Source organism: Argentina anserina, chromosome 6 (assembly GCF_933775445.1).
Source record: "Argentina anserina chromosome 6, drPotAnse1.1, whole genome shotgun sequence".
Lineage (NCBI taxonomy): Eukaryota > Viridiplantae > Streptophyta > Magnoliopsida > Rosales > Rosaceae > Argentina > Argentina anserina.
In genome coordinates this window covers 28,700,342-28,725,782 of record NC_065877.1, presented here as the reverse complement: position 1 = coordinate 28,725,782, position 25,441 = coordinate 28,700,342, and the positions used below count along the sequence as shown (strand labels likewise).

The 25,441-nt window shown below is 38.1% G+C and overlaps 4 protein-coding genes across 5 annotated transcripts; 1 reads left to right on the top strand and 3 right to left on the bottom strand.

Annotated features, from left to right (window-relative positions):
- Positions 1-1,126: 1,126 nt before the first annotated feature.
- Positions 1,127-3,252, top strand: LOC126797570 (60S ribosomal protein L7-2-like). 2 transcript variants are annotated; one of them, XM_050524221.1, is made up of 7 exons: positions 1,127-1,270; positions 1,664-1,842; positions 1,949-2,046; positions 2,134-2,191; positions 2,514-2,593; positions 2,688-2,790; positions 2,884-3,252. In XM_050524221.1, exons 2-7 carry the CDS (start codon positions 1,666-1,668, stop codon positions 3,097-3,099), a joined length of 732 nt encoding a protein of 243 aa, XP_050380178.1. In that variant the 5' UTR covers positions 1,127-1,270; positions 1,664-1,665; the 3' UTR covers positions 3,100-3,252. The 2 variants fall into 2 exon arrangements, with proteins under 2 accessions (XP_050380178.1, XP_050380177.1); XM_050524220.1 differs by having other exon boundaries at positions 1,204-1,270; positions 1,646-1,842.
- A 4,071-nt stretch (positions 3,253-7,323) lies between these two features.
- LOC126799172 (metal tolerance protein C4) lies at positions 7,324-11,609 on the bottom strand. The gene is made up of 13 exons (XM_050526307.1): positions 11,144-11,609; positions 10,981-11,041; positions 10,739-10,871; positions 10,593-10,648; positions 10,036-10,150; positions 9,800-9,857; positions 9,583-9,701; positions 8,569-8,688; positions 8,217-8,318; positions 8,062-8,134; positions 7,804-7,871; positions 7,665-7,725; positions 7,324-7,577 (listed from the first exon to the last, which is right to left on the bottom strand). Exons 1-13 carry the CDS (start codon positions 11,412-11,414, stop codon positions 7,453-7,455), a joined length of 1,362 nt encoding a protein of 453 aa, XP_050382264.1. The 5' UTR covers positions 11,415-11,609; the 3' UTR covers positions 7,324-7,452.
- A 1,001-nt stretch (positions 11,610-12,610) lies between these two features.
- LOC126801175 (mannosyl-oligosaccharide 1,2-alpha-mannosidase MNS1) lies at positions 12,611-19,519 on the bottom strand. The gene is made up of 14 exons (XM_050528643.1): positions 19,114-19,519; positions 18,784-18,831; positions 18,231-18,380; positions 17,118-17,230; positions 16,735-16,800; positions 16,448-16,619; positions 15,901-15,990; positions 15,596-15,720; positions 15,418-15,483; positions 15,030-15,138; positions 14,833-14,931; positions 13,534-13,614; positions 13,288-13,458; positions 12,611-13,183 (listed from the first exon to the last, which is right to left on the bottom strand). Exons 1-14 carry the CDS (start codon positions 19,270-19,272, stop codon positions 12,950-12,952), a joined length of 1,683 nt encoding a protein of 560 aa, XP_050384600.1. The 5' UTR covers positions 19,273-19,519; the 3' UTR covers positions 12,611-12,949.
- A 772-nt stretch (positions 19,520-20,291) lies between these two features.
- LOC126799378 (KH domain-containing protein HEN4) lies at positions 20,292-23,468 on the bottom strand. Its single transcript, XM_050526577.1, has 6 exons — positions 23,025-23,468; positions 21,932-22,294; positions 21,500-21,751; positions 20,989-21,410; positions 20,774-20,885; positions 20,292-20,666 (listed from the first exon to the last, which is right to left on the bottom strand). The coding sequence occupies exons 1-6, from the start codon at positions 23,466-23,468 to the stop codon at positions 20,523-20,525; spliced, it is 1,737 nt and encodes a 578-aa protein (XP_050382534.1). The 3' UTR covers positions 20,292-20,522.
- Between the last annotated feature and the right edge of the window lie 1,973 nt (positions 23,469-25,441).

Below are 25,441 nucleotides of genomic sequence, written 5' to 3'. Positions count from 1 at the left end.
ATATCAGTTGATTGAGGAAGCTGCTGATGAAGGAGGGCGCTACTGACGGAGGAGGAACCTAATTATGTTTTACTTTTTGTAGTTTTACTTTCCATTATGTATTTGTTGTTTGGCACACATTGGTGGTTCTTGTTTGATGAAGGGGATAAATTTGCACTACATAGAGGCCAGAGCAACTTTAAGGTCCACAACAACAAAGTTGGAACTTGAGGAGTTTTCAAATAAGTGACCAAGCCAATCTGGTTATGGCAATGGGATTAAAAGAAAGATGGAGTGTGAGGAGGAGGAGAAAAATGTAATATATGAGATAATGATCGTGATAGAGCTTTTAGAAAAAAAATAAAAGATGATAATAGAGCTCAGAGAAAAAGAAGAAGCGCTTCCCCAACTCAATGAGGTGATAGTTGATAACGTAAATGCAACGCTCTTCCAAACAAATCCAAACTCGTTTCCACCAATATTTCTATAATTAGTTATGTGTATTTTTAGGTAGATGACACATTCAAATGAAAGAGCAATGGCTAGAGTAAGATATGATGCTCAAGGTATTTAGAAATATGCATCAAGAAGAGAAGTTTAGCCATGTCTAGGTGAAATTAGATTTGCCTCATGTTTCTCCGCTGACATGGTTGGTAATTAAATTTCTTTGCTCATTTTAAATATCTTTTTGTCTTGATTTTGGTCCTTTCTTTTCCTCCATTTTTAAGGTTTTTTTTTTGGAGAAGAGAACATTGAATTGGTTCGGAATGTTTAGGTCATAGGTAGGACCTTTCGCTATTAATTTGACAATAAAAATGTAGTATGGGAATGGTGTGGATGAAAAATTATGGCGTGTGATGGTTTGTGTCTATTGGTGGACACCCGAAATTTCATGCGATTAATTAGTATGTTCTTATACGGTGTAGTCATGCAATTCATATGAAATTCAATAATTCTATACAAATTCATGATACTTACAACTTTATTTTTTATATATGGACCCGACCCACATCCACGCATCTTTGGGCTCAAATTAGAACCAAACCTCCTCGGCTTAGAGAATTTTATCCTTTAATGGACTTACTAATACAATTAACCCGATTCACGTCCACAACCCAATTATAACCCGCAAATCAACGGACACTATCTCACAAGCAAATCTAGACCGTCCACGTCGTCAACCAAGGCGCAAACAAATACTACAAAAACCCTAGAGCTTCACTCGCAGCCTCTTCTTCGTAGCCCGCCGAACCCCCTAAAACGAAGAGCGCCGCACTGACTTCAGCTCTCGGTGAGTCCCTCTTCTTCATTTCGATTTCATGGCATTCAGAGCTTCAATTGCAGTTTTGGATCGGTTTAAGCTTCTCTGTGTATTCATTGCTCTACTATTTTTGATTTCGTATGATATCGGAGCCGGATATAGTTTTGTTAGCTTAACAGTGTTTTACTGATTGGAGCTTGGTATCTTATATAGTTGGAATAAGCATGTGTTGTTTGGTCAAGCTGTCACTGAGTTTAGCTATTGGTGAATTAGTAAAATGTAGATGGAGGCTTGTTTTGAATGAAATTGAGGTTTCTAGGGTTCTTCAGTGAAGATTGTTATCTATTCTTATTTCATGTATGGTTTGGTTCTCATTTGATGTTTTGAAAAGTTGGGTTTAATAAGTGCCATCGAATATTGTAGAGATGGGTGAAGCAGTCAAGGTAGTGGTTCCAGAGTCTGTCCTTAAGAAGAGGAAGAGAGAGGAGGAATGGGCATTGGCCAAGAAGCAAGGGCTTGTGGCCGCCAAAACTAAGAAAGCTGAGAACAGGAAGCTTATATATGTCAAAGCCAAACAGTACTCCAAGGAGTACGCTGACAAGGTACTGATATGTTTGGTTCATCATATCAACTTTGCACTGCTTGTTGTAACGGTCCTTCGATATTTTGCTGATGTTAACTTTCCTTTCGTGGGTGTGTGTTATGTAGGAGAACGAGTTGATCCAGTTGAAGCGTGAAGCAAGGTTGAAGGGAGGTTTCTATGTTGAACCTGAGGCTAAGCTCTTGTTTATTATTCGCATTCGTGGGTACGTCTTGATCCTTGTTTTAATTTGTACTGCAATCTTTTGTAATGTTCTAGTTCTTTACCTCATAGTTCTTTGATGTATTTCCAGTATCAATGCCATTGACCCAAAGACAAAGAAGATCCTGCAGCTTTTGCGTCTTAGACAGGTAATGCTCGTACCTTTGGGAATATTGATGGTTGGCTCTATTGTAGTGCTTTGTTTAGCCTGTACTTCTGCTCTATGTTGAAATGGTTAGGAGTATGAAAATATAAATTTTATTATTTTTGGTGCATTTCATGTATACTCATTGTATGATCTTATTTTCTCCATTTCATTTGAGCATGCGTGTTTTCATGCATTTAATTTATGTGAAAGTGTAAAATTTTCTGTGCACAGGGTTCAATTAGAGTGGTGATTTGGAAAATATTTGTTCAAAGAAGACTGTTAGTTTGAACAAATTTGTCTGATTTTTATACTTTGAAACACAGGTATTCAATGGTGTCTTCCTTAAAGTAAACAAGGCCACCTTGAACATGCTTCACAGGGTTGAACCATATGTTATCTATGGGTGTGTACATCTAAACCTTTTCATCTAGAAAAAAAAATTCTATATATCTGTAATGTTCATAGAAGTATGGCTGATCGGAGTTTCATGATATTAGATACCCCAACCTGAAGAGTGTAAAGGAATTGATCTACAAGAGGGGCTATGGCAAGTTGAACAAGCAGAGGATTGCCTTGACAGATAATGCTGTTGTTGAACAGGTATGTAAAGCATAGTACTGGTAATGTGTGCTAGCCTTGATTCATTTGAAGTCATTTCTGCTGTTCTGTTAATATGTTTTGGAATTTTTGCAGGGTTTGGGCAAGCATGGAATTATCTGCACTGAGGATCTTATCCACGAGATCTTGACAGTTGGACCACATTTCAAGGAGGCCAACAACTTCCTATGGCCATTTAAGCTCAAAGCACCTTTGGGTGGTCTTAAGAAGAAGAGGAACCATTATGTTGAAGGTGGAGATGCTGGAAATCGTGAGAACTACATCAATGAGCTCATTAGGAGAATGAACTAGGTTGGGGCTGTTTATGATTAATCCAGTTTTTCATGGGCTTGATGTCACTAGAGTGAAGAATCTTAGAATTTTTATCTATGGAATTTTATCTTTAATTTTGCAGAAATGTTATGATATTCATTAGAAGGTTTATCCACTTCCGTTTTGGACTAATGCTACAAGGAGTACAAGTTGCTTGATTTCGTGATTATGTTCTTCAGTACTGTAGTTTGGCAATTTAGTAATTAGTTTTCCACAATGACTATTTAAAACATGTATCCTTCTGATAGGAACATGTTTTGTAGGCGTTTTGTAGGCTTGGTCTTTCTTCCAAGTCCGGTATACAATGCATAATTGAATTTATATCATTGATTTACATCTTTTTTTTTTAAAAGTCAAATGTTAGTGAAATACTTGTATAAATTGGTACACAATGCATAATTAAATTTATATCATTGGTTTACATCTATTTTAAAAAATGTCAAAGATGTGAGTTTTGGCGGAAATACACAAATACTATTCCATACCCTAACTGTTTTGGACAATCAGCATCTAAATTACGAATTACACGTCCTATCCGCCCCTAATATGTCCATCTTTTACATTTCCTTACAATTTACTTCATCTTCCAGGTGCTCTGAAGTTAAATCGTGGAAATGAAGATTTTTAGGAAGAAATAACCCCATCATAAGACTGTTTTGTAGCAATGTATTCATCAAAGATGGGAGAAGGCCCAACTAGTTTAATGATAGAAGAGGCTACACACTAACCACCTATGTGTCTCCTGATTCCTTTATGATTGATTATGCTGTTGTAAGGACCTAAGCATTTGAGTTTCCTCCAATATCTTAATCAAATTTGCAAGTGTTGATTTAGAACCAATTACAGTATTGTAAAATATCAAATTGGTAAGTGTAATCAATTATAGGACCTGGTAAGTTTTATTTTCCATTGAGAAATATATATATATATATATATATGTATGTATAGTAAAAATACACGGGTAATGAAAATTTGGTTGCATCTTCGTGTACATGTATATCACATATTTAATATGAAGTGGTCACAACTTAATTACTCCTATTAGTGAAATGAATATCTGTTCACAGAAAATGCATTAGGTATATCGCATAGACTTCTCTTTTTATAAGGTATTCCACTATTCCTAGACATGGGAAATTGCCATGTAGGAATTAGGCAATATGTTAGGTTGAAATAGTGGATCATGATGTACGTAGTTGCTGGTGGGTTATGCTGCATGATCTAATACATGTTTAGATTTGTGAAAACAGGTCGAGCTCTTTTCTTTGTACTATTAATTAATCCAATTCATACGCAATCCACCGGTTACAAGTTTTTCTCATGGATCACAAGTCGGGAATGAGCTGTGCCTTTTGTTTAATATGAAGCACCTTAGTAATTTCAAGAAGTCGGCAGATGTTACAATCTGGACAAAGCACAGTTTGGTGGAACATATCGATCGTGACCTTTCATTGATCAACAATTGACTAAGAATGAAACTTCCCGGTTAAGAGCATAGAAGAACTCAAGAAGACTCCACTATTTAATTGACAATCTCGAGGAGACTGGATATCGATGCAAGTCTTCTTGAGTTCCCTAGCTAACGTCTTGTCAAGGCAGAAACTCATGCTGGCTTTGATCGATATCATTTTGGCAACTTCCCAAAGCCTCATGCACTCTAAAGTATCTTGACCCATCAACGATATCTAGTTAGCTAGTGCACGGTTTACGTACACAAACTTTTATCCCAAGACAAAATGATATTAACTCCATTTTTGAGTATATTCAATGAACTCATGTATTAAAATGGGCAATGATACATAATATCATGGACAAGGCACTCATCTTCCATAGGAGAGAGCGCTACATATTGAAGATTACAGAATGAATGTAAGTACATACGTATTATTGGTATTAACATAGCTGTAGCGACACAAAACTATCCTTAGCGTATACGTACGTATTTACGTACTACATACACGGCTAGGCTAGGGTTCCACTCTCACATGCACTTCCGTTTCTCACATTATGAAAATTTTGATGTCACAGCAATGACAATATAGATTCAATCGTATTTGATCAATAATTAAGAAACAAGAACTAAGCGTCTGGAGCAAATGGTGCAGTAGAACTTCCTCTTAGTTTTGTGGGAAATAGGTATACAGCAGAAAACGACCAAGTCAGCAACGTAGTCCCAAGCGAAAACGGGGCCTGCACAGTAAGGGCAAGCTGATGCAGCTCCACTCTTTCCTATAACCTTTTCTTGCAGATCAAACACTTGCAACACACCCATGTCTATCTCTCTATCTCTGCTTCCCTCCCTTTTGTGTTTGTTTGTATTTTCAAATTACACGTATTCCTTCTAATCTCAATGTGCGTGGAACAACAATGCCGTGTTCCATTTGCATATATAGCTAGAAGCGCCGTCGATCCGAATCATGATTCATGAACTTGCCTCTTTATTTGCAAAGATATTTCATGATGCCGGTAAGCTTCGATCAGACTGGCACGCGAAATTTCTTCTTCTTTTCTTTTCTGCAGTGTCATGGGTTGTTAAACGTACCTTGCTTTCTGAGGTTACAGCTACTTGATTGTTGGCCAGTTTCTGGCTCTTACCTATTATATTCATTTGAGAATCATTTCAACTTTCAATCCTTTGACTACATCGGTTCTTCTTGATTGTGCAACACGTTAAGAAGAATTTTCTTAGTGTAAAAACAAAAATTGCCAGCATCATTACTTGCTATAAAATATCAGCAAATGGTTTTCGTAGAAATGGTGGGACTAGAGTCACTAGACTATTGGTGTAAAATCAACAAAAGAGTTTATTATGGTCAATATATCTATTATTTCAATGACGCTCCTCAGAAGAAACCCGGGCTTGACGTTATTAACGTGGTGGTATGAACGCACACAATTGCTTTGTAAATTGGAGAGACGCGCAAAGAGTCAAGTCTCTCTTGGCGTTCCTTCTGGGGTACGTTGATAATTGATGCCCACAAGTTTCCACTAGTGAAAATCCATTAGCAAATACCGAGCTTTGTTATTGTAGAGCTGATCGACATCTAGAGACTAGAGCTCGGTGATATCTGTAAGCAACATAAAGATGGAAGGATTAGTTCAACTACCGACAGCTTCTGGGTTCAAGCAAGGCGTCCGGAAGTAGCCAACCTAATGATAATGAGGTAAAGTCTGTTCATATGGGTCATGAGAACCCGATACCATTTCAAGAACACTACATCATTTTTGTCTTCCCTCGCTCTCTCTTCACTGTTATCAGTCATTTTCAAGCCCACAATCGAATAAGAATTCCCCGTATTTTCCACTGCCTTTATCCTGTATCGAGAGATATGGAGTTAATCTTCAGCAAACTGAAATTCCCGGAAGTTGTTCAAAAGTAGCGGACTAAATTTGGAACCAAAGTTATTCACGGAAGATTGGAAGGTACCATTTCTCTGTTATATATAGACATTTCTTCCTCAAGCACGCAGAAATTGACGTGTTGGAATGCTAGCTTAAAGATCCAACTGCTCCTAATGCATGGCTTCTCGTATCGTTTCTAACTTCGTTAGCATCTATCTTCACTTCGGTTTTCTTCATAATTAGTAGTCTTACATTCTCTTCTACAATTGGCTAAGAACGACAATGTTTAAAACCAGAAACTTTCTTTCTGATCTGCATCCACGAACAGGCTACAAATAACACAAACTTATTCTTGAAAATCAGGAGTACCAAATCCAGTTGTAAAATATGTAATGAGAAACATTAATCAAGTCATAACTTGTAGAGCAACAGTGCTTTACATGATTCTGTCAACCTTGGGTGACAACAGGGTTTTTTTTTCCTTCACAAACCTAATTTACAACGCAAAATAACCCATAATTATATCACCATATGAAGCTAGTTGCCCACGTAAGTGAACACATAACCTTATCACCATATGAAGCTAATCTGGTTGTGGGTTTCTAAGGAATTTGAGGGAGATTTGAGTGAGAAAATAAAGTCCAAAGTGAAAGAAAAAAACACCATGTCAGGTAAGTTTTTTTTTTTCCAATAAATTTCATTTAGATTCATGCTCTCTTGCTTTCAAAAGAATGGGCAAAGTAATCTTTGTGGGGATAACTTCTACAGACCTTACAACATGTGTTGAATATTGACACACAACTTCAAGCACTCTATGTTGAATAAAGAATGACTACATAAAAACAAAATCCAGGAAACTGGTATCCCAAGCACAATTAACTATTGACAGTTCATATATACCTTCATATTGCATCCAAGTCACTTTGTCCTTTAATGGATGACAAGCACAGAATGCACAGATATTACCCCATAAATAACAGAATCTTCAGATCATGTCGTTAGCTCTATTGGGTTGTGTGCCTCAATGTCAACATGGCGTATACCAGGAACAAGCTCTTGGATCTCCTTTTCCAATCTATCGACTTCACTTCCCAGGGCTGTAACTACTTCTTCACCTGAAACAAGAGACGGGCATAATGTACCAAAAATTCCAACTCAATCACCAGCAAAATGATAAATATAAGTAGAATCATAATGCACACCATAATTGGACATCAAATTCAGCATAGCAGCATCGTCTTTCTCCTTTGCAGCTTCACGAAACTGTGCGTCATCAATTCTATTATGTAAGTACAGAACAGCAAGTATAACAAAGAACTATTTGCCAATAACAAAACTAACCTGTCTTGCCCATTCTTGACGTCCAGTCCTGTAGAGATAATTTTGAACCACTACCACTCCATTGAAATCTGCTTGTATAAAAGAAATATATCCTCATTATACACAAACAAATGCTAACAAGGCTGTAATTTAAGAATTTCTAATAATTTTGGAAAAGATTTACTTTTGATAAAACAATATAGGCAGTAAAAGAATTTTCAGCAAAAGAAATTTCATGGATAACCTACTAATAAGATTCGAGGAAAGAAAGAACGTAACCTATCTCAGCCTTAAACCTGAAGAATCCTGGGCCAATCACCTCACTTTTGCAATCATATAAAGAATCCACAACCTATTAAAAAAACAGCGATATTTATAAGCTGAGAATATGAGATATGCAACTACCAAATATACACCATTTAGCATTGGTATACCGGGTCATTTTTCAAGAACTGGAGAACCTTCTCTACATCTTGGTCATCCATTGCCCTACCAATCAAAGCATGTCGATTCCTTTGTATCAGAAAAATAGCCACCTGCATGATTGATTCAAAACAGTTACACAACACAGTAATAATGTTTATTAACTCAGTCTCTGTTATTTTGTAGTTTGATTGCCAACATTTTCAGACCAAAAAGAAAATGAGAATTACCCAGCATTAGGCAACCACACAGGTTTATGGTTGACAAAAAATTGCAGATATTTCACATCATTACCTCAGAACAGAAGTATAGTATTCTCTAGTGTATACACATGACTCTATTACGACAAGAAGCATTCCTTACCATTCCGAGTAGGTTTCCAACTACGATTGAACCTATAGGATCGTAAATTCCATTTCCTGTGACTTTCGTTGCAACCAATGATGCTGCAGCAATAGCAAGACCAGCTACAGCGGCACCATCCTGTTTCATGTGTAAAATTTGAACAATGAAAATGAAGTGACTGGCTAGTTATTGAAACAAATATTCTCTAATCAGCCACAATCAAGGTTGCCTATTATAAAAATACTCAAATTATGGCTGCAGCCTGCAGCAAAGAAAGTCTATTGTACAGTGTACACTTGTAAATCTGCTCACTATCCACATCATTCTTGGTTTACATTTTGTCTAATTAAACAATGATAAATCTTTCTCTTTCTCATAGCTGTTTTTATATTAATACTTCTGTTATTTTGAACTGATCCCTTTTATTGATTCCGCAGAAACCAAACCAGGCTAGTTATAGGTCCTTTATTGAATCTATCAAATGCATCATTCACATAGTGCAGTATATATATGTATGTTCAGTATGTGCTACAGAGAATTAATCATTGGCTGCAATGAAGCCATAACATACCATCCTGTTTCTGATTTGCTGTGTGATTGCTGATACACTATTCTCTCTAATTGTATGCAATCCTAATATAACAATGCCAAAATATAGGTACCAGAAATTTTGAGTTGACATGTTGAATGTAATACAGATTCTTGCTTCAATAAGCACGGCAATTTAATATAATAGAAACTTCTGAGACAGTGATCACAACGAAGGTCAAGATGGTTCAAGCAAATGTGCTTGTTTGAAGTAATTAGGCCAAACCGTCTATCAACGATAGAAAAAGAAATTAAAAAAACACCAAAATCAAAAATAAACAGATGCATTTTTGGTGCATGGGATAAGGGGAACGCAAAGGGCAGTATGTTTCGTGAAATTGTGATGGAAAGGAATATATGAACTGCAACAAAGGGGATACAATCACAGAAACAAACTAGTTCTAGCTACCAAAGGGGATTAAAACAACAAACTCGGAATATTACCTCAGTCATGACTGCAACAGAGGTAGGATCATGACCGCGCCATATATAGTCTCTTAATTTCATGCCCTCAGCAGCAGCACCTTTCTTGACAGCTTGGATGGCAACAAGAAGAGAAGCGCCTAACAGTATGAACAGTGTTATTAGGAAGATAAAACCAAAGACAGTATTTGCTTAGGATTTGCATTTTGCAATCATCATCATGACCTAGTGAATGTACCTTCAATAATAAATGAACCACCAATCACTAACGCAGCATATTGGATATTTGGAGGGGGCTGAGGAAAAACACAGACAAATTCAATAGAAAACAGTTGCATTTGCAAACACATTGAATAATAATGACAAATTGGAGAAAGATTTAGAACAAATTAAAAATATCTAATAAAAAAAGATCATAGAGGAATTTAGCTGTTTCTTCGTAAAAAATAAAATGAAAGTCTATTATTCACTTACCTGTGAAACCCACAAGTTTTGAACTCCATGAACTATAGTTGCACCAGAACCAAGACAAAAGATGCCAACAGCAGATATTAAAGACCAAACGAATCTTTCCTTGGAGTATCCATAACTGCCAAAATCAAAGTAATCAACTTAGCACTAAAATATACAAATCTTCATCCAACACAGAAAACTGTTGCAGGTTTGTGCTCGCAAATGATAATGGATCCAACGAGCCTTGAACAACTGGTCTCATTGCTAAACGTTTAGGTTGTCAAGAAAGTTCACCAAATACAACTAGAGAACCAAGATATTTAAGCTCATATTTAGCCTCAACATATATGTAAATATGTAAACAGGTATTCAAGTTTCTATCACAGCTCATGACTAGTATACTATGGCATTCACTGTTCTCAAGTACTAGATTTATTGTCAGTCACAGATGCCATCCTGCTAACGCTTTCTTGGACACAAAACTTTATACATGGCATCTCTATAAAATATCTCTTACATATCGAAAGCTAATAGAGCTTTTGATTAGAAAAGGCCGTTTAGCGTTTAGAAGGACTCACGGGTGTTGAGCATCTGGTGCACGTCTTGAGCTACTCAACCCGTAAGCAAGAAGTGCCTACAATGAACACTAAATCGAGTTAACCATGAAAGCTACAATTCAAACAGCAACCTCCATTCAACATAGACATAAACCAGCCTCACCCACCTGATTAGCGAAATCCGCAACCGAATGCACAACTTCAGCAAGCATCACATGGCTCGAGGTTGATAACCACACAGTGAACTTAAGGGAAAACACTAGAAAGTTGCACCACAATGCAGTTGTCACTGCTCTTTGACTAGCACACACATTACATGCAAAAACAACAACAAAAACCGGGATCACAATCAACTTCATGATAAGAATACAAAAAGATTGAAACTTTATGATAATTTAGTGATGGGTACCTGTGCTGGTCATCGAATTCAATCTTGACTTGCTTAACAGGTTTAGCTCTGGTGAAGAAATCTGCAAACACATGAACAAACCCAAATTAAAGCACAAAACTTTGGCCCAAAATTGAGCAACTGTGACAAATTAAAGAATTCCCAGAGTGAAATAGTGACCTACTTCGATGCAACAAGTGATGATTCTGCTGACTGACGCCGTGGGAGGGAAGCAAGTCGAGCAAAACGAATCGTTTTGAGGAGACGAGCCGGTGAAGCTGAGTGTGAGTGTGAGTGGAGTAGTGGGAGGAGGAGAAGGAAGGGGAGCTAAACGGTGCGTTTTGGGAGGTGCGGCGATCGTCGCAGAGGGAAAGCAGACAGTTTGAGGAGGAGGAGGGGGAGTAGCGGCGGGAATGGCGGAGGCGAGCGAGGAGAGAAAACGACGACGTTTTCATCTCTCACCGAACTAAAGACGACGCCTTTGATTTGCTTTGCATCAGCAGAGTCCACCAGTCTACCTCTATGTAGTCATTGCAAAGACGAAAGCTACTGCATTTGGATTGCAGTGACTTCAGTCCACTTCGCCAAAAACACAGACATGTTTTAGTGTTGTTGTTGAAGGCGGTGTCCTTTTGAGATGGATACCTTGGGGGTATCTTTTTTGGGGTATCTTGTTCTATATAATTATTCTTGTTCTATATAATTTTGGATTCATCATCGACATGTTTTTTTTTTTTTGTAAAAATTAATGTACATATTGATGTTAGGGTGCTCTTGAACCTTGTTTGACAAATTTACTAATAGAAATGTTTATTAGGAAAGTGTATGGAGGAAGTTTCAATCTGGTCTTCCTAATCTTAAATGCTATTTCGATTCATGCGTGTCACGTAAGGCTGTCTATTTGTCGTATCAAATTCGGTTCGTGTCGAGTTAAGATGTCTTGTGTGTTTTAAAATGTAACTCCAAATTCAACCCATTTAATGAAAAATTTAAACACAAATCCAACCTATTTATTAAACGGGTACCTGTTTTCAACCCGTTTAACCCATTAAATAAATAATATCATGTCTTTTTAGATAAGATAACCAACTGAAGTAAAAATAAAACTAAAAATATTCAATGTATTACCCAAAATTCTAGTTCAAAATGAAAAAGACTTACTTTATATACTTATAATGTTACCATTTTAATTAGCTTGTGTACACATTATATATAGAACTTAGTTCGACCATTTTATTTGTGTCGTATGGATTCATTTCGTGTTAGCGGGTTAACTCGTCGTTGACCAGTTTATTAAATGGGTCATGGCGGGTTGACCCACCGATGACCCACTTTTTAATCGTGCGGGTTCTATCTGCTTTATTTCGTGCGGATTTCGAGTCGTGTCGAAATTGACAGCCCTAGTGTCACGTTTTATATCATTTAGGTCTTACAATGATCGACCTAAGAGCCAGTTTGGCCCCGAAGTTGACGTAATTTTTGTTGTTTAAATTATAATTGAAGCTGGTAGAACTGTTTGGTAAAATGAAATTGATCAACTTATTTTACAAGTTTACACTTTCCTATGCAGATTATGAAAGCTAGTTTTTGAAGCTTGTGATTATAGAGATTTAAAAAGCTACCAGATTATATGGAAAATTACCTAGCATGCCCTTATTTCATGTGCTTTATTCAGTTGACATTACAATCACAATAGCACACAGGACTCGCTTAACACAGGTCAAAAGTAGGATGAAACATATTTTTCCTATGAGATGACGACTATATCCTAGGTTACATATCCATCAATCTATATGAGAGAAGGGCACCCAAATGAGTACAACTCCCACCAGACCAGCGGGAGAAATTTGTCTGAAGCCGTATCATATAAGTGTACAAAAACTGACATCGTTTGTAGGACTAATATATTACCCTCTCGCCCTTCTAGTGTGCCACAGAATAACACTAGGTTTCAACCAGAATAGTTACCAGCAACAGAATCATGTTACTCTTATGGTCGACCTTCCTTCCTTCCACGCAGTTTGATATTTGGTCTATCACGGTTTTTAATTCCAGAACTTTTATCATCATGCCTTGTCACAATTTTCAATGGGTGAGCCTCGGTGTTGAAAACCCATTCATCGAGGGAAATGACTGAAGTGGGTGAAAATAGCAAATAGAGATATTTTAGAGTCTCCGCAAGAAAGAAGCTTTGCATCATATTGTCCTTCACACCGGTGTTGACCTGATAACAACCAATGAGAGCTTCATCATGAGCGAAAAGTAATGTAAAAAGTACTGCATAGAAAACTCGAATTGGTGATAGTTAAGGGTTGGAGAAATGCCCACATCTTTCAGTCCAACATATCCTGAGTCTATACGGGAGTTCTTTTCGAATGCTTGAAATATATTCCAGCCCCACTCTTGGTATGTCTTGTTTCCAGTCAAACGCCATAGATAAAAGAGTGATTCAATGGTCTCCGGTCTTAATATATTCCATGACGTACCCACACTCAAGTCCTGAAAACGTCAAACATTAACACCCTTGAGAAAACATATGGATGCTTCAGAGTAAACTAATATTAAAGAACTAACCTGCCCTGCATTGAAGAAATAGTTCTCCCCAGCTAATTTTGTTGGTGTTGACTGGTAAAAATTATAGCATGTCCAAGCAAGCTGCAAAACAGGCTTAATCAGAGGCTCAAAGTACATAATGACATGAAGATTGACCTCATCAAGTATTCAAATAGTACAGAAACACAAATGTAGTATGTGTCTCAGAGGTCTGAACAACAAACTGCAAGTTGCTCAAAAAGACTGATAAATGCAAATCTCTATAACAAATTTTAAACAAGGAGTGCCGGCAAACAAATGCAAAAAACTACAGTTTAGTAATCTAGTATCTAGGCTGCTGGTAGAGTAATGTCTATCAGATACACAAAGAGGTTTAACCCCACACCCACCCCAAACTCCTCAAGTGAATAAAAAGCCATCAAAAAACAAACATGAATGGTTTCTGCCAGTGGCTTTTGCACTGGCAGAATGAGCTCTAAATAGAAAAAACTGTTTTATCTTGCAAAACTCCTTGAGTAACTGTCAAACCTAAACAAGCATAGCAAATTGCAACACAAGACACCAAACAATCTGGGGTCAACCTATTTATGATCCCCACATGAAACCCTTGTATTTCTTCCCCACTTTGCAAACGTACGTAACGCAGAATTTTCCATATTTATTTGTACCCTTGCTAATAGGAAAGATGAATTTATGCTTGTATAAAAGAAAACTGAAAGATAGACATGTCCATCTATACTCAGCCAAAAAGTTTCAGATAAGAGAACAAAAATATATGTAACAAAAGAGCAACTACCAAAATTAAAAACCATCTCTTTTTTTTTTTTCTGGGGTCCTTTTTTGGCTAGGTAAATGACCCTCTGAAGACAGTCCTCCATATCAATTTCCACCATACTCTCAAAATAGAGGGATGCCGTTCAAACAAAATATTAGAGAAAAACAGTTCCACAATGCATGATTCCATTCAAACTTATAAAAAAGCAATACAAGTCGATACAGTTCCATACCAGATCTAGACAGGGTGTCAGCACGGTATACTTTAAGTTTCTTTAGCCCAGTAGGTTCTTTCCTAATATGATGTGTTATTTCTCTACACATGACTGAGACCAGCAGCCACAGACATATAGTGGATGCAGAAAAGTAGAAAACTAACTACTTTATGTTGCTTCTACATAACTTATATACATGAACAGTTGGATCCGTAACCTCACACTTAATATCAGACAAAGCCTATATTAATTTAGTTAATGGAGTTGTCTAAGTTGCATGAAATAGCAAACAAGTTGAAAAAGAAACTCGAAAGTTTCAAGCATTCAATACCTCCTCTGCAAGTGATAAAAATTTCTTAGACTCTTCAGGACCATAACCAAATGATCCTAAAGCCAGCATTCCTGGAGCAAAGCATGCAAGTTCGTCCATCTGCCAAACGAATGAAACTGTCACTCTCAAAAGTCAAAACCATACCAACCATAGTGAATGATCAATGTGGCACACTTGATACTTTACAAACAACTTACCTTATTTGCCAGAGTATTTCCATTCTTCTCACAAATATATGCAAAAGACGATGGTGTTGTTCTCCTAATCAGGCTCGACAGTCCTATCATTGATTTCTCCCACATATCTCTGTTTCCAACATTTCACAAACAAATATTGGCATCAAGGACAAATTTGAAGACCAAGAACATCTATCACAGTTGCAGAAATAAAGATAGAGTTCACAACTAACAGAAACAAAATTAAAACTACAGGTTTTACTTGTATCCAGAAAAAAGTGAGTTAGACACCTTTTTTGAAATGTAATGTTAAGTTTTAGTATAACTTTGGTCTTTAAAACGAAACATAGAAAATTACATGTATAGATGTGCTGTAAACTGTAACAATATAAAGTGACAAGCTTATTACCTATAAGGCTTCACAGCTGAAGTTTTGTTTCCCTGTATCCAAACTTTGAGTAAATATTCATAGAAGCTGCAATCATTTGTTCAAGTCAATGATGCATGTTTCCGCCGTCAATAACAGTATATATTATAAGTCTAAAAGATAAAAAAATGCAAAATTCATATTTAATTTTAACACATACCTGTCACCCATGGCACCAAATGTAATGGTTGCGTATCCTGCAGTTCCTTTGTCCGGATCAATATAAATAGGAAGCAAGCCATCATCGGGGAAAGTTTTGTTAAGCTGCGCTATAACCTTCTCAGCCTGAAAATCAGCATAAAAGCATAGAATGTTATTGCCATTTAGAAGTATACAAGTTAAGCACTGCGTTCTAAGCAACAATGTAGAAATGACAAACATGATGAGTAATATCAACAATATAGTCCTCAGAATGCACCAGTTGACCAGGGAAAGAAACACTAGTTAACATGATCCTATGCGGACCTTTTGTTGATACTTTGGGTCTCCTGTCCTCTGAGAAAGAGCAATGAACTCCACCTGCTCCGTCCCAGAATCTGCTAAGATACTTTCTCCCTAGGAGCAAAGTGAACTCAAATATCAGTACATGATCATATCAAATTCCAATAAACTCTTTATATGGTTAAAGAATTGACAAAATCAGGAAATAGATCCATTCATACACAGATTTAGCAAACATCCTTCATGTGATCACTCTTTTATGACTGACACTTGTATTTCTTAACAACATAATAAAAACTAACATAAACAACACCAGGCTAGCTTAGCCAATGGCTTGAATATCCGCTGGCAATCAAAGGTATCAAAGTGAACCCAGTCAAAGAGCTCTAAGTAAAGAGACCCTCTGCACCTAATACATTACTAACAGTAAACAGCTCCAGACCGAAAAAAAAAATCAAACAGGTTTTATCATTAGGAATTACCCTCGCGGCCACAATTACAAATGACTGAGAATTAATCTTAATTGTTTGGAGATAAGAAAAGGGAAAATAACTAGAAACTTTCAACTTACACCAGTCCATGAAGGATTGTGTGGGCGGCCATGGGCCAAGTTGATAATGTTGTAAGGGATCCCACTAGGTGTATCCCATGCAGGCAGTAATCTATCTGCAATCTCTCTAGCCTTATCAAGGAAAAGTTTATCATCTGTGAGATCATACGCACTGAGAAGTCCACCTACAACTCTAAATATTTCATACAAGTATGGGGTATCAGAAAAGATGTTGTCAAGAAAGAGAAAAGAACAAGCCCATACAGTAATAATTACAATCAACCATATAGTAAACCTTATAATGCAACCTTATGGTTGTCTCAAATACACTAGCCTCATAGTCCTTGTTAAAATCCAATGAGGTTGCCACCCACCTGCCAGAAATAAGACGTTTATTACAAACAACACATAATTGCTACAGTAGGCAGTAATGTATATAATTAGCAGAATGAGGAAGTAGAAAAAATAGGTGTCAAAATTAGAATGCAAGTATAAGTAAGAAAAAACAACAAAATTGTATTTAAATGCTCATCTAAGATGGCTTATGAATGTGCAACGAAAGGGTAAAGAACTGAGTTGAGGTTCATACATATGGTCATAAATGAGAATTACTATATTGTTATCAGATATATAGCCCAATGCACTGAATCTAGAAGAAAAGAAAATGAAAAAAGAAGAAACTCCAACTCACTCTCTGGCTCTCTGAAACTGTTCATGAAGACCCATTATGTAAAGAGTGTCAAGAGAGTCTACTAGTGTCGCACCAAGACCACCAAAGCTATTGACACCATTCTTTGTTTGCGGCTGGTTCATGGAAATTAACAATGGATGTCAAAAAATTGTTCTAAACAGAATATCACCATCAGTAACAAAGAAATCTGAAAATGCTTTCACTTGTGATTTTAAAGATATCCACTTTGTACTCAACACAAATACAGCTATAACTAAAGGTAGACGACTTTAAGGCCCAGTAATTATATTAGCAAGCACAAGAAGAGATGTAGTGTATATTAAAGTAGATATTAGCAAAGCTTCTCCCCTTGATGGCTTATAATAATGAACTCTTTATCTTCGAAAGATAATTGTCTTACATAAACCTGGGTACTCATACAATAAGACTTTCGGTGGGAAGTTATGATATATGATGAAATAACTAAGTTCAAAACTGAATAGCATCTCTCTCAGTAAACTGAAATCATACTGGTAAACAAAAAAAGAGACTCAAATAACGCTTGCAGGCCTCCCCAAGCTAAACTTCACCAATAGCATGCATTAGGCCAGACAGAGTCAGATGAATAGCATAGATTCTATTGAACAACATAGTAGTTACAAGCTGAAACTAATCTGGCATGTACCAAGTTTTTACACATATCATGTCCAACTATTATACTGGCAAAGTAATAGGAACTAATAATTTATAATTAGAATCTTCTCTGGATTTCTCTACTAGTGTATAATATCATCATCCATCTGAAAAGCTCCACCTCTCCTCTGCCAAACAGAATATTGACCAATGGCGTTCTACCTTGTATGGTTGGTTAACAAGTCTAACATACCTAAACTGTCGAAATGAACATTTACTCTTTCAAAGAAAATCCCTCCCCGACTCCTCATAATATTTGCAACCCATGTTCTCTACCATTACTCAAGATAACCTTTAGCGGTTTAGACTGCTTATGTAGAATAATGTTACACACAATTCCTACAATTTAAAATGCCTTATGACATAAAAAGGAACGCTCAGATTGTTTAGTAACAGGGGCACGTGAAATGGACATTGTTTGAGTTTTAAGGTTCATTGTACCTGAAGCTCATCTTGGCCCCATGCATACTTCTCATATGAACTCCATGCGTGAATCATAGCGTCTTTTACTTTTTCTCTTCTTTGAGCTTCAATTGGGTCCTCCGGAACAACCTCTTTCTCACTGGCCCTGCCGGTCGGCAAATCTTCAAGCTGAGTGTACAGTATACTATTAGCAGATACATATACAAGCCTTACAAGAATGAACTCGAGATTCCAGCAGAAAATATTATAATATACATATGTTCATTTTTTAAAATGAACATAAAACCAAACTAGACTGCAAACTGCCACTGAGGACAATGTCGCTTCATTTCAAAGAAAAGTTCAACGATGATAACACTTATGTTCTCTAATCTTCTTTTCCAAAAAAAAAAAAAACAAATCACAGTGCAGCTCAGAGAACTGGCAGTAACCAGGTACGACTACTAATAAATCAAGCTAAGATAACAATGTGTGTAATAAAACTACACTGTCACTAATTAAAAAAAAATTGAAGGGAACTAAGACGAGAAGTAGATCAAGCTTGTACAGAAAGCAAAACGTAAATGCTTACCAAAGTTCTCAAATGCTTCAATTCATCATTCAACTTGAACAGTTCCTCCTGCAAGTCATAAACAAGATCACTCGGTGCAGGCATATACAACCTACTAACGAATCAATAACGAAAAGACAGTCCAACAAAAAGACCAGACACACATCACTTCACTTTCCTACAACACCTACTTATGCAGCAACAAACATCATTTTTATCCAGTTCAGTCAATCCGAACATCAAAACACTAGAAAGAAGCAAACCACATTCAAATCCTCTCTCTCTCTCTCTCTCTCTCTCACAAGATCAACCATTTCAAAAATTCAAACTTTCTGGATATAAATCACAAACCTCGTGCTCTCTGATGAGGCTCTGACGATCCCAGACCATCAGAGTGGCGCAGACAAACGCAATGAAAAGCAAAGCAAGGCGCTTTGGCCGCTTCAGGTAATACGCCGGGTTACAGTACCTCAACCGCGTCGACAACGACGACGATCTCGTCCGAGCCATCGCGCCCCCTCGCAAACCCTAACCTCTCTGATTCAGAGCCGCGACATGGAAATGCGAACAAAAACTGTTGCTTTATTCGATCCGGAGATTGGCGGAATAGAGACGGCGGAGAGTGTGATTAGAATGGCCGCGGCGGCGAGGAGTGACGGAAATGGGGGTGATCTCCGGTCAAGGTCCGGTGCCGGGGACGAGACGGGAGGTGGAAGACTGAAGACTTTGAGTTTTAAGAGAGAGAGAGAGAGAGAGAGAGAGATCGGGGGAGGTTAATTATATGGTTACGAAAAGAATTTTATGTAAACCAAACATTTGGTCCACATCAAAACCTTAATGGCAAGTCAAGTTTGCTCTTTAGAATTGTCACACTTTGGATTTTTCTTTTTCTTTTTCTTCTTCTTCTTGTTCTGAATTAAAGACAAGTGCGACTGCTTTTAAGCCTTAACAGGTAAAATTGTCTAATACATGGAACATAATGCCTTGAAATCTAGTTTAAAATACATTTTCAGGAGGATGCTCTCAATAGTTACTGCAATGTATTCGAACATGGATCAACTACTAGTTTTGCTTTACTAGAGGACTTAGATCTCTCAGTTTCTCGGTCTTGTTTCCTATGTATTCTTCTGAGTCATTTTTCTCCCCAAGTTAAACAGTCCGAGAGTTCATCAATTTCTGTTGCTATAGCGCAACCTGAAGTTAGTGGCCTACCGGAATTATCAATAAGCTCCGGTTCCTCTAAGTACGAATTCTGTGACAATCGGCTACTATACCATTTTCATCTATTGCTTGGAAATGGTTCCGAGAAGCGTAAAAACTAAAAAGCAAAGCAAAGTACCAAATTGTGATCTTAGCCACCCTAAACAGGGTGTTAGCAACTAGCAACTTGTCGACCTTTGAAGCTATTGGCTCTTAGCTTTGCATAACTGTCTAATGACATAAATCAGGCAATTACACCAACAATGGATACACCCCAAGTATTACCCAATAAATTTAATTGAGTAATAATTTGGATAGCATTGCCTTTAGGTGCTTGTACAAAACAAGTTTCTTTTTCTTCTTTATTGGTCGAAAACACAAGTGAAATTGAATCAAGACTCATAAAAGACTAGGAATATTAAAAGTAAAAATAAAATTAAAAAACTGGAATGATATAAACATTACATTACATTGACTGTGTGTGTGCAGGAGGACATTTCCATATCAACACTCCATTCTTCAATGATGGATGCGCACCTTGAAATAGACAGATTAGAGCGTCAAACTTGTGTCTGCCCACAAAGGATGAAACCATGTATAAGGCTCTGAGCAGCATGTGTTTTATCTGGGGTGCCGGATACTACAACTTGGGTTTCCAAAGATCCGGGTTTCGAATCATGAATGACTATATTTGCACCTGATACCTGAAATGATATATCCATGAAAAGGGGCCTATTAAAACCAAATCCGCAGCTCATTACCAATATCGTTTGTCACAGTATAAAACTAGTTCCGCCACATGTAAACAAACCTGCCGAATCTGATTCAGATTACTGTTGTTCTCTCCATAAACGTGACTCATGAACGCTTGAGGAATCATGATCTCAATGGATGTGCTGGTTAACTGAGGTGGTTGACTGCCGCTGCTCAAATTTGCAGAAGTTAGATGCACATCCAAATTAGTGTGCATGCTAGATTTATATTCACAACCGTTAAATGTTCTTTCCATAGGCCACAAGATATTACCTTCGTAGAGACCCACTCCTTGGAGCCACGCCCAAACTAGCATCACCCGTCCACGCTCTTGGAGAAGATTTCTCAAATGCCGGACCCGGTCCTGGACGCTCTCCACCATAAGAATGTGGAACTCGGTCCATGTGAGATAGTCCACCGTGATCCCCGTGTGAGAATGGGGACTGGTGGTCTGGAGGTTGGGATCGAAAAGAACGATCCATTCCATGATGGAATCCAACAGGTGAAGGGTAAGCACCAGGGGAGGTTGGATTATGCCTCGGTCTAAAGGAAGGGGGTGGCATCTCAGGAAACGAAGACATGTGCGGAGGGGCACCAAAATTTGGATATGTTTGTTTCCCGGGTAATATGGCTTCACGTATCCTACTTGTTACATGAAAGAGTGCATCCTGAACAGACTGGAAACTTCCAATAACCTGTCAAATCAACATATTAGCTCACATGTCGCTATTTCAACAAGAATAAGATCTGCATTCCACATATTACTAATATAAGTACAAGCTACCTGTACAACGTCATCATGATGATAAGAAAATTTATGAACTTGTTCTTTTGGAAAGATTCTAATACTAGCACCAGTAGCTCGCCTCATTTCATTAATAATGAAACCTCCTTTACCCAATAGACAACCTATCTGCTGTGGATGTACAAGTAGTCTAGCCACTACTGCAGCACCAGGTTCGAACCCAATCTCTGCAATTCGATGATGCACACGCATAACAGCTTCTTGTGCTGGGGAAAAGTTTTGCTCGAGATTCTGCAAAACATCACAACCTTAAACTTGGGTACATTGTGTTCTATTTTGTTCTTTATACTATATCCCCTAATATATGAAATCAAACAATGAATAGTGTAAAGGCTCATAGGAAAGCAATGTATTGCTGTATTAGTTCCAAGTAAAATGACAAAGGAGACACGGTTAGTTGAGTTCTTATACCTCTTGTGCAGATATGACAACAACCCGTTCATCGGAATCGGGTGCAGCATCAACAATCTTAATAGATGCACCCGTTTCATTTTGAAAAGTCCGTACAATGGAGCCACCTTTCCCTATCAGACTACCAACCTTATCATGATGGCATAACAACTTAAATACCACCTCTTCTTCCATAGCCATTCGTTGGCTACCTAATCCCCGATGAGGAACAGGGTCAACTTGTGCAGGCATACCAGTTCCATGGATTGAACCCCCAGAAACTTTGGTGGCACTAGAGTTGGCTGCATCTACCTTCGAATTTTCAAGAAGACAACCAGAAATAGACAGAAGTGCTTTTTTCACAGTTGAAAATTCTCCTGTTATCTGCATATCAAATCGACCAGCATACGGCCTTAAGTAATGCAATTAGCACAACAGAAACAAACATGTCATCTGCACCCCGCATTATATGCAGTGTGCTCTACTTTTAGCAAGCATTGCTTTCACATGTTTTGTGTTTAACCTTTCATCTAAAAATGATAATCGAACAGTCCTGCCATCTTTCACTCAAGACAACAGGAAAAGAAAAAAAAAAGTGATCAAACACACTTCCTGCCTAGTTTCACCAGCGACTCGCATTACTAATGCCATAATAACCTATGAAATGCAGTGCGCTTCACAACAAAAGTCCTTAAAAATCATACAGGAAGCAAGACTTGGGGAACATCATATCAATACCCTCATTAAAGATCAATGTATCAAGGTTTAGTTAATCAGTATAACACATAAATAACTTAGCCACCACCATCTCTCGAGAATAACTTCAGGCGCAAGTCGCAACATATTCTTTTGTTCTCTGAGCTTTGAGTGTATCACACTGGCTCTATGTACCCAATTCATCATTCTAAGGAAGTATGAGCTACTGATCCTACACAAGTAACTATAACCACATAACACCATCTCAACAAACTAATAAACCCTATTAAAACCCTAAACCCAACTAATTCATCACCAACAATGAAGCACACAGCTAAACACTAAATGCAAAACTCCGAAAGCCAACACAGTTATCTTGTAAAGTAAACTGCATTGCTTTCAAAATAAGCAGCATTACCTGAATCAACTCATCTCCGGCAGAAGCACACGCCGGAATCTGATCCCTTGCAAAAACTCGAACTTGGGCCCCACTCTCCTGCCTCACCTTCTCCACCACCTTCCCTCCTCTCCCAAGCTGACCACTCCCAACCAACAACCTGCAGCAGCAACCCGACCCGTTTCCTTTTTCGGGTTCGCCCACCTCGTCCGCCATCCTCCTAAAAACCCTAACCAGGGCCAGCTGGGCCGGCGACCCGTCCGGGGACTGGGAGCTCGGCGACTGTGGAGCCGGGTCGGCGAGGACGACGACGACGCATTCGTCGCCGTGGGTCGGGTAATCGAATTGGACCTTGGCGCCGGGTACGGAGCCCAGTTTTCCGATCAAGGACCCGGCTTTTGAGGACGGGAAGAGCAGGCGGAACACGGCGGTTGCGGTGGACGTCTCTGCTGTTTGGGGCTCCATTTACTACTCTGGTTCAGCCCACAGTCCACACTTCACACTTTTGAATCAAACATTTTTACTTTAACCCAGCTGGTAATTTCTAGTTTCACCGGATAGTTACTTCGGTCAAGTTATGTAACACTCTCGGGCTTTCACTGTCTTGCCATACTGACAGACCATATGACATCACAGATCTGGAATTAAATCGTCATGGTTTTATGTGTCCAATCTGATAACTCATGGGGTTTGAGGATTTGGAGTTTACGACCGTCACCTGTGAATTTAGTGTAGTAGTGACGGAAAGAAATATGTATTTATCGGTCAAAATGAATATTTCGAATCTGAAAAGTCTTCATTACAATGTAATTTAAGGTCGTTGGCCCTATATCGTATGTTTTGCGAATCCGACGGTTTTTATCACGTTCCTTTTATACTTATTGTTCCAAACCTTCAACTTATAGGCTCGTTCGGGTCAAGTCCGATGCATGTTGTGTTCTAAATAAATAACAAAGAGAGACACTGTATTCTCTCTTCTTCTTCCTCCTCTTAGCAGTGCTGCATCCTGTAAGTAAGATCTCGGTCTGTCCTTCTCCTACCTTTCGTAGGAAAGCTCCTTCTCAACAGCAGGTATATATGATATCTGTCTCCTTCAATTCTTTCCTCCATCTCATCTCCCAAATGGTGTTTTATCTTTATATCCCCATTCTATCACTATTTCTTTGTTCCTCTTAATTTCTCTTGGATTCTCATCCCTAGGTTCGCTGATTCCTCTTCTTAAATTTTGTATCATATTTACGCGTCGACGATGTCGTTGCTGCCTTTCGACTATGTACTCCTCCATTTTTTCCTATTAAAGTATTATTTTTGACTTATTGCAAGGCAAATCCTTCGTGAATCTTGAATTCTGATGGAGGGAAAATTTTAATTACTGTACACGAAGTTTCGACCACTGATAATTTTAGTGTTTTAAGTTTCAAAAATAACTTATTGGTGCACGACGTTTATAAACCAACTCAGTTTATGTACACGCTGTATCCTGGTTCTCGGTGATGACGGTACAATAATTTATTTCCATTTCTAATTCATTTGCTTCTGGGCTAATTACAAATAGCTTGTTTATTGTTAGTTTGTATTGGCCCTTCTTGTATAATATAATCCTTTAGGGTCGATTACCCATATAACAAATCTTTTAACAAGAGAGGGGTTTTCTTTTAGTCCCAAGCTTACAACCCCAATCGCCCTCTCTTGTTACCTATATATAAACCCTAAAACTTGTCTTACTCATTATTATCAAATGACCTATAGTTTCTTCTCTCAAGCCATTTGAGGCACTCCTTTCGTATGTTAAACTTTATAGATCGACGTTCATCCTTTTCATCGATCGCTACTTAGTACTCCATGTATATTTCCCTCGTTATGATAATTATACTACTGATGCATACAATCTTAATTCGCTCTCTGCTTGCCTGATCGTAGGAAAAAAACAATGTTTCCCTTTGTGGTTAGGGACAGGGTTGTATCCCATGCAGCACAATGTCGTATCAAGGGTTGTACGGTTCCCAGATGTCGCCAGATCTATTGGCTTCTCCTCCATGGAACCCGATGCCAAGTTCGTGCTCCAGGCGGCTGTGTCTTCTGTAAGAAGATGTGGATCATTCTTTACTACCATTCTCTGGCTTGCCAAAAAGATGAGTGCCATGTGCCCCGTTGCAGGTTTGTGGATTTTCTTTTGTTCTCCTTCAATCTCATTCTTAATTTCGCCTTTAGGGCATGCAAGATGAAAACATGTTCTGTGCTGATCGAAGTCAAACGCACTGTGGTTATATATTTTGTAGTGATTTAAAAGAAGGTACGCGAAAGAAGTTGACGGACGAGGTTGATAACAGGGCTGCACCAGCAGCTTGATGGAGAGATAGTGAGACACATAGTTGCAAAATCGAGGGAGCTAATAATAAACATCACTAGCTGACATATTAAGAAGTTAATTATGTTAG

What these genes read in the sequence shown, in the direction of transcription:
- LOC126801175 (XM_050528643.1), bottom strand. Translation starts at nt 19,272, where the DNA reads ATGGCTCGGACGAGATCGTCGTCGTTGTCGACGCGGTTGAGGTACTGT. An exon ending in TTTTATCACTTGCAGAGGAG is followed by an intron (nt 13,615 to 14,832) that starts GTATTGAATGCT and finishes CCTGTTTTGCAG; the next exon opens with CTTGCTTGGACATGCTATAA. An exon ending in GATATGTTGGACTGAAAGAT is followed by an intron (nt 13,184 to 13,287) that starts GTGGGCATTTCT and finishes GGTTGTTATCAG; the next exon opens with GTCAACACCGGTGTGAAGGA.
- LOC126797570 (XM_050524221.1), top strand. Translation starts at nt 1,666, where the DNA reads ATGGGTGAAGCAGTCAAGGTAGTGGTTCCAGAGTCTGTCCTTAAGAAG. An exon ending in CCAAGGAGTACGCTGACAAG is followed by an intron (nt 1,843 to 1,948) that starts GTACTGATATGT and finishes TGTGTTATGTAG; the next exon opens with GAGAACGAGTTGATCCAGTT. An exon ending in GAACCATATGTTATCTATGG is followed by an intron (nt 2,594 to 2,687) that starts GTGTGTACATCT and finishes TCATGATATTAG; the next exon opens with ATACCCCAACCTGAAGAGTG.
- LOC126799378 (XM_050526577.1), bottom strand. Translation starts at nt 23,468, where the DNA reads ATGGAGCCCCAAACAGCAGAGACGTCCACCGCAACCGCCGTGTTCCGC. An exon ending in ATCATGATGACGTTGTACAG is followed by an intron (nt 21,411 to 21,499) that starts GTAGCTTGTACT and finishes TTGATTTGACAG; the next exon opens with GTTATTGGAAGTTTCCAGTC. An exon ending in ATCTGAATCAGATTCGGCAG is followed by an intron (nt 20,667 to 20,773) that starts GTTTGTTTACAT and finishes ATATCATTTCAG; the next exon opens with GTATCAGGTGCAAATATAGT.
- LOC126799172 (XM_050526307.1), bottom strand. Translation starts at nt 11,414, where the DNA reads ATGAAAACGTCGTCGTTTTCTCTCCTCGCTCGCCTCCGCCATTCCCGC. An exon ending in GAATTCGATGACCAGCACAG is followed by an intron (nt 10,872 to 10,980) that starts GTACCCATCACT and finishes TGTGTGTGCTAG; the next exon opens with TCAAAGAGCAGTGACAACTG. An exon ending in AAAACTTGTGGGTTTCACAG is followed by an intron (nt 9,858 to 10,035) that starts GTAAGTGAATAA and finishes GTTTTTCCTCAG; the next exon opens with CCCCCTCCAAATATCCAATA.